The sequence below is a fragment of the Dendrobium catenatum genome, unplaced genomic scaffold (assembly GCF_001605985.2).
Source record: "Dendrobium catenatum unplaced genomic scaffold, ASM160598v2 fragScaff_scaffold_575, whole genome shotgun sequence".
In the NCBI taxonomy this organism is placed as follows: Eukaryota; Viridiplantae; Streptophyta; class Magnoliopsida; order Asparagales; family Orchidaceae; genus Dendrobium; species Dendrobium catenatum.
In genome coordinates, this window is record NW_021319037.1 from 37504 (window position 1) to 44473 (window position 6970).

The following is a 6970-nucleotide window of genomic DNA, read 5'->3' on the forward strand; positions in this document are numbered from 1 at the left end:
ATAAGTGGAGATCAAAATCACAGGACTGGCTTGGACACGTACGGCAAGGACGGGCCGCAAAAGCAAAATCTGAGCTCGAACCGTGAAATCGAGCAGCTCGACGAGGCCGAGCACGAGCTCACCTTTTGAGCTCGACTCGAGTCCGAGTTTCAGATTTGGCTTGCGAGCCAAGCTTGAGTTCGATTGCCATTAATTTTATAATATTACTGGTGTCTAGCCTTAATTTTTCTATCTGTACGCACTGTAGCCGCATGACAAAGCAACCTCCACGTCCCATATAATTTCCCTTTTAATAGCAGAAGTTCAAAAATCTGTTAGCAGTCGTTGTAACAACTACGGCAAGTTTACAACTTCAACTCTGCACGCATCCTACTCATAAGGCAGGATGTCCGTTTCCCAATTATTAAAATTTAAAAGGTAGTTTAACATCTCCAATCAATCTCCCAACGGCTCAGATACGCCCCTGCAACTGATCAACTACTATATATTCACTAACCTACCCACCTACTGCCTCAACACCTTTATGCATTCTAAAGAACCATCTCTTCTCTCTAACCCTTCTCCCTGCTATAAATGCACCGTTTAGTGCCCAAAAGACCGTAAGAGGAAAAAATAAAATAAAAAAATCTGATTTTGGGGCCTCAATGGAAGCAGAATATGAAGTTCAAGGCAAGGGAACACTTACTCTGGTTCATATCCAGGTGAGGAAGATCAAGGAGGAAGATGAGAATATAAGGCATTGGCTTCTCTCTCAGATGCTTGAGATGAGGCCCATCCTCAGAGAGCTCAAGAAGCAGGTTACACAGTCGCCATTAGGTCAGTCGAGGGACGCAACCCAAGCTATATCTGTAGGGAACTGAAACAGGCCTGGACCTTCCATGGAAGAGAGAACTCCAAGTGCTTGCTTTATTTTTTTGGTCTGTTATTGTACATAAACAGTAGGCTGTCGAAGTGTTCTTCCTCTAAACTCTCTCCTACTACTCCATTGGTATTGATTATGTTTGATGTCTTTTGATGCAACTATGAGCATGTATTTGAGTTTTTACATCTGATCTCAAGCTGCAAGTGAGCATACAATTAGTTTTCGAATCATATAGATTAGCCATGTAAATATGATAAGGTAAAAGTTCCCAGGAAACAGAGAAGTGCATACTTCCAAAGCAAGATTAACAGTACTTCAAATAGAAAGAGTTATGTAAAATGATTTAGACTTCGTTTGGGACGGTTTTCTTTCTACTTCTTAAAGCAACTTTTTAGTACAAAATAAGCCGTCGCAAACGAAGCCTTAACCAAGAACTGTCCTTATAAAGGAGAGAGTGCTCATTACACAAATGGAACAAACTAACTTCAGGCAGCGGATTTTTCCTTTGAAAGGATCTTAATTCTGTGAGAAAGCTTCCGCATAACGTCTACGATCATTAGCTTCTTCTGCATCCTAAACTGTACAGCTAATTGCATTGAAGTGGAAATGTTCCCTTTTAAAATGGATTCGTCCTGCATTATCTTTGTGGGGAAGTGTTCCAGTGCAACAACACAGAGAGCTATGATAATGCGGAGAGCAGCAATTTCGATTGAGATGCCTAATGGGGCTTTTTGGGATAAGGTCATTAGAGTGTCGAGATCGAGATTTTGAACGATTTCTTTGTTGCTAGCGAGAAGCACTCTTAGTGCTGCGAGTAAGCGGCCATCTATCACCCCTGAACCTCCTAAGTTCACCTGAACAGAGTAAACGGTAGGATCACTTCTTGATAATACAAAAGAAAGTATAAGAGATGGGCAATATCGAATAAGATTAATGTAGTTTATTTCTAGGTTCCAAACATTGATTGAATTTTGTAAAACCCACAAGAAACATTCTTCGTATTCAGTTGGTTTAATATGTAATTATTTATAATCATTCTTCGTATTCAGTTGCAAGTTCCTGTGAAAGAAGTGAACATTGGGCAATAAGGAAGAACGATGAAATCACCAAGTTATACTGGCTTGTTTAATAAAGTTTAACTTAACCCAAAGATAAGAGAACTTAAAGATGTAAAGAGAAACCTTAGTAATGGCTCCATCACCAAGTAAGTTCAACTGGCATAAGATTTCCTTTTGCCATTGGGTTGGTGAAGAGAAGCTTGGAGAAGAAAGTCCAGCAGCTATACCAGCAGCATCAAGAAGAATTCCATCATACTTTAGCTCAACATGGTCAAATGGGTTTGATGGAATGACAAAGCCATAGTCAAGAAGGAAAAGATCATTACTCAGACAACCATAATTTAACAAAATTGGGGAATTTTGAGCTATCTGCGTTTCTGCCACAACCTGTTAGTAATAAAATATATATGAGAGACGCACCAATTCAATTACAGCAAGTGAACTTGATGCTGCCAAACATTAGTAAGGATACAAGTTATGTCAGTTGGTTTGAGAATTGTTGCAATGAGCTGATAAATAGATTTTCAGTAAATATACAGTAAATCAAAATTCTCATTTGAATTTGATTTTTACTATATTTTTAGCTTCCTGGAAAAAAAAATCATTAATGATACATAAACTTAATTTAAACCAATTGAGAATTCTGAAAGATTAAATATTATCGTGAATTCTCTCATACTTCATAATGACTACAAGCATATTACAATCCTGAAGGAGAGAGAGTAATATCATCATGCATAAATATAACACTCACAATCATCTGTATGTGGAGAAACTAAAAGAACTGATTTAAAAGTTAAAGATACAGATACACAAACAGAGAGTAGAGACTGGAAGAGGAAGGGTGTCAGGAGTGGAGAGCAAGTGTTGTAGTTCTGAGGTGGGATTGGGACTTCAACATACAGCTTAAAGAACATGAAATATTGACTTAACTGAATTTGTGTATAACATGTTGTAAGATAGGAGAAATTATTCTGTGCGGACATCGGATATAGCTTACTGTCCAGAGACGAATCAGGTGCAGCCATGTAATCCCGTACCGAGCAGTACCGAGCTCGGTACCGCACAGTACCGAGCTCGGTACCGCACAGTACCGAGCAGGGGCGGAACTGTTAGGTATTAAGATGGACAATTTGGTAACTTAACCCCTCTAAAAAGTTTATTTTGGCGGTCCCCCCCCCCCCTATTGCCCTAACCAGCCGAAGTAACACCTAAAACAACGAACTAAATTCGCATTTCGCGCAAGACGGCGACTCGGCGAGACTCGAGAGGGAACTGGGAAGGCTTCTCAACTTATTCACGCAAGATGTCGAGACCGCGAGAGCAGGCCTGTGCGAGAGGGAAGGGTGATTCACGACTGCATCTGGCATCGGGAAATCTAGGTAAGTTGAGAAGCGATTTTTGATCTTCTTTGCTTAGGAATAGATAATGGCTGCTGTTATTTTTCTTTTCTCCCTCTTAATGACAAAGAATATACTTCTTCTTCTTCCCTTGAGGATTTGATTAGCTTTTCTTGCATCTAACAATTTACTTCAAATTTTCTTGGTAAATAGTTGACATATTTTTGTATTTTTATTTATCTATATGTTTTTCTTTCTTATTGCAATCATCTTCAAGATTTCCCTGATTAATTAGGGCCTTTAAGCCAAAGAATATACTTCTTCTAAATCCTTTTTTTTTTTCAGTTTAGATGTATACAATTTACTTAATTACTTGTGTACGGGTAATTAATCATTTTGACTTCAGTAATTTGATTTCAGTAATTAATCATGGCAAGAAAATTTTGCCCCCCTCTAAGATGAAAGGCTGGTTCCGCCCCTGGTACCGAGCCGCGGTACTGAATAGGGGGTGATATGACGCATTTTCATTGGACTTTGAATGACATTCGGCGTCCGCACAGAATAATTCATCGTAAGATAGGCAAATTCAGGGAACAAATGTAAAGCAAAAATGCATTAACAAACAAAAACGCCAATTTAAAGATGGTATTAGAAATTTTATACTATATTAAATAGAATTCTTGAATTAGTTGAAACAGAAAATTGATAAAACAATCATTGGTCATGCAAGCTACCTTTACTGACATCTTTGAGCTTCCTTTCTCCTGTTCTTGAACAATTTTAGCATTTGGTTGAAAGCTATGGTTACACATATCTATGAATGGAAGCAGCATGTGAATATCCCTCTTTTGGCCATTTGAGAGAACCTCTCCATGCAGACAAAATGCACGGGAAGAAACTGCTGACATAGCCCAACCCAAGGAAGATGCATTAACATCCTGGCCACCAAAAGGATGATGTTTCGTTTCCACAGTTTCCAGTATAGTCTTGACTTCTTTCTCAAACTTAAGCAGAAAAGAACATCTTTTATTGACCTGAAACAGAAGTCATCTGGTAAACAAGAATTCAGATTTCTGATTTTAACAATGCTAATCGAACTAAAAGAGTATGCTTACAAACCTGATACACAAGAGGGATATACTGAAGGTTCTTCATATCCTCCCCCGAAAAAAATATAGGCACGCTGTAAGTTTCTGGGAGATTGCTAATGTACGGCCACCAAAACGAATTAACTGTAGCTCTTTCCTGTAGCAACCTCAGCCCCAATCGCATTATCCAGAGTTCCTCTGTCACAGGCTCCCCACAGGGTATTTACTCCTTACTAAAAACTCAGAACATCCTAATTCGAATGCAGAAAGTTATAGCCATAATAAGGGATGAAACTTTGATAATGCTCGATACAAGATATGAAATGCAAAATACTTCATTTTGCTTTCCATCATATCCAACATATTCTTAATAAAATGTTTAGCAATCATTTTTAAGCTTGATTGTTTTGCATGATGCTCATAGATATTCAAGCATTTAAATGCATTGAATGGCATTCTTCACAAGAATTTTTATGGACTCAATTATATGAGATTGATTTATTTGATGAGAAGGTTAAAATAGTCATGATAATGTGCCTTGTTAATCATGCTAGTTTATTTACCAAATTGAATACTCAATGTCTTGCCATTTATGCCCTAGTGAATAGGTTCACATGCAAATCTTACACTTGCAAACTCTTACATGTTGATTTTGTGGTTTGTAGGTTACTAATTAGGCAACCTTGACTAATGAATAATGTTTCTTGCACATGGGAAGGTGATTAAAAAGCTCTTTATTTTATTTTATCATAGTTTACCTCTCTTCTTAAATAAACTATCATAAAATTTAGGTTTTAATCAATATTTTTGGATAAATAACTTGAATTCCTTTGAACTTTAAAAGCTTGGTGTTAGACCGGTCCAGCCGGTCCTACGGGACCGGCCTGTGCAATTTGAGGTGGCTTTCCTAGGGTTAGGGCATCTTGAATTGGGCTGAAATTTGAGATATTTTAGATTTAGGTTTTCTTTTGGGCTCTAACGGTGTCTAGAGATTTGGGAGAGATCGATCCTCCTCTCGAATAGAGGATCAATTGTATCTTGCTATTTTTCGTTCCCTTTTATTAAATAATACAATTTATATATTGTTTTCGTGGTTTTTTTGCAGATTTTTGTGGAGAATTCTCGTTGTTTTCCGAAGATTGACAAGAAATGCTTGAGATCTACAGGTGTTTCCTATCACTCGGGTAATTTTTTGGGCACTTTTCATGTGAACATGTTCATTTTTCTTGAATTAAATATAAATTTACTAACTTGGCCACCCCACCTTTTCAACATGTTGTTGAAGCCCAATGGGTTGTGAGAAGTGGCATCAAAGCCTTAGTAAGAATATTTATCTTGGTAGAATATTCACATCTTAAATTTCTAAACTTTGCCTTAGAGAAGCAGATGCCAAAGGTTAACAAATTAGAGACCTGTATGCATGTTTTTAATGGTGATCTTATAGACAAGTTGTAAATTTATTTACCACAATTACTTGTCTTATTATAATAAAATGTTTAGAGATCACTTTTGTGTGATGTCTGTTTTAGAATGAGGATTGTGGTTAAGACCTTTTAACGTATGAAATCCCTATCATCATAACTATAAGGCCAACCATTTCAGCTCATTTTTTAGCGATTTAAGATTGAATTTTGGGTCTAATTTTGTGTCCATCATATAGAATTTTCTGGAACCACATCAGTTCCATTATTGCTAACACAAGGAATCGCTTCACACCTATTCATTAGCAATGTAGCTAATACCTTGAAATCAAAATAATTGACAAGTAGTAAGAGCAGAACCAGCAGTAGTATCAAATCTATGATCATCAAGTGATTAGAGCTTAAAAATAGCGCATCGTTGATGAGACTATAAGAGCATTAGTTAGGCGAGCAAGATCATAAAATCCGTTAACAGTTGACATAAAGAAAATGCATGCATTGCCAGCAAAATGACAAAAGGAAGCATTACATCTGCAAGACCCATTACCTGGAATTTTCCCACTCAGTTGAGTCAAGACGGAATCACGCTCGTCAGGCTCGTCAGAATGCTGGAATCGCAACGGGATATGGCTGGGAAGGGTGATGAGGTCAGCTCCTGCTGGAATTTCGCTGAGGGAGGATACGCCTAAGCCATCGGACCCTTGGTTTGCAATTCTGAGCTTGGGGTGAACGAAGCCGCCTTCTCTACGAACCCATTGGACGAGGTCAGGCGGATGGAGAACAAGCCGAGACGACGAGGCCGAGCACGTCAAAAGCCGTCGATGTGCCATTGATTTCATCGATGAGGAGGCAAAATCCATGGCGGCGTTTAGCATCCTCCACGCCGCGAAGCTCGACATGGCCTGTGGATGAAGCGTAAATGAAGATATCATGGAGGAGCCGAGGATAAAACCTAAATTGTCGGTAAGAGGCTGGTACTGGTTGTCCCGGGCTTGAAATGCGTACACAGGTAACCAAGGTTAACCCGTCTGTTATGAAGGGCAAATTATTAGGTCCGGTCATCTGGCCTAGAAATAGGTCCGGACATCAAAATATTTTAATATGATCATATTAAGATTTCATCGGTTAGTTTTGTACATAAGATATTTTACATGAATTAATAAGAATAAAGATAGATGTTGATGTAGGATTAATTCCGATA

The 6970-nt window shown here is 38.3% G+C and overlaps 1 protein-coding gene across 2 annotated transcripts; it reads right to left on the reverse strand.

The window, feature by feature from the left end:
- Window positions 1-864: 864 nt before the first annotated feature.
- On the reverse strand, window positions 865-6788 carry LOC110111739 (actin-histidine N-methyltransferase). Of its 2 annotated transcripts, XM_020843737.2 has the most exons (6): window positions 6317-6788; window positions 4380-4546; window positions 3995-4294; window positions 2044-2307; window positions 1328-1716; window positions 865-1059 (listed from the first exon to the last, which is right to left on the reverse strand). In XM_020843737.2, the coding sequence occupies exons 1-5, from the start codon at window positions 6699-6701 to the stop codon at window positions 1348-1350; spliced, it is 1485 nt and encodes a 494-aa protein (XP_020699396.1). In that variant the 5' UTR covers window positions 6702-6788; the 3' UTR covers window positions 865-1059; window positions 1328-1347. The 2 variants fall into 2 exon arrangements, with proteins under 2 accessions (XP_020699396.1, XP_028550668.1); XM_028694835.1 differs by lacking the exon at window positions 865-1059 and having other exon boundaries at window positions 1078-1716.
- Between the last annotated feature and the right edge of the window lie 182 nt (window positions 6789-6970).

What these genes read in the sequence shown, in the direction of transcription:
- LOC110111739 (XM_020843737.2), bottom strand. Translation starts at nt 6,701, where the DNA reads ATGATATCTTCATTTACGCTTCATCCACAGGCCATGTCGAGCTTCGCG. An exon ending in ACTGAGTGGGAAAATTCCAG is followed by an intron (nt 4,547 to 6,316) that starts GTAATGGGTCTT and finishes AGCCTGTGACAG; the next exon opens with AGGAACTCTGGATAATGCGA. An exon ending in ATATCCCTCTTGTGTATCAG is followed by an intron (nt 4,295 to 4,379) that starts GTTTGTAAGCAT and finishes CTTCTGTTTCAG; the next exon opens with GTCAATAAAAGATGTTCTTT.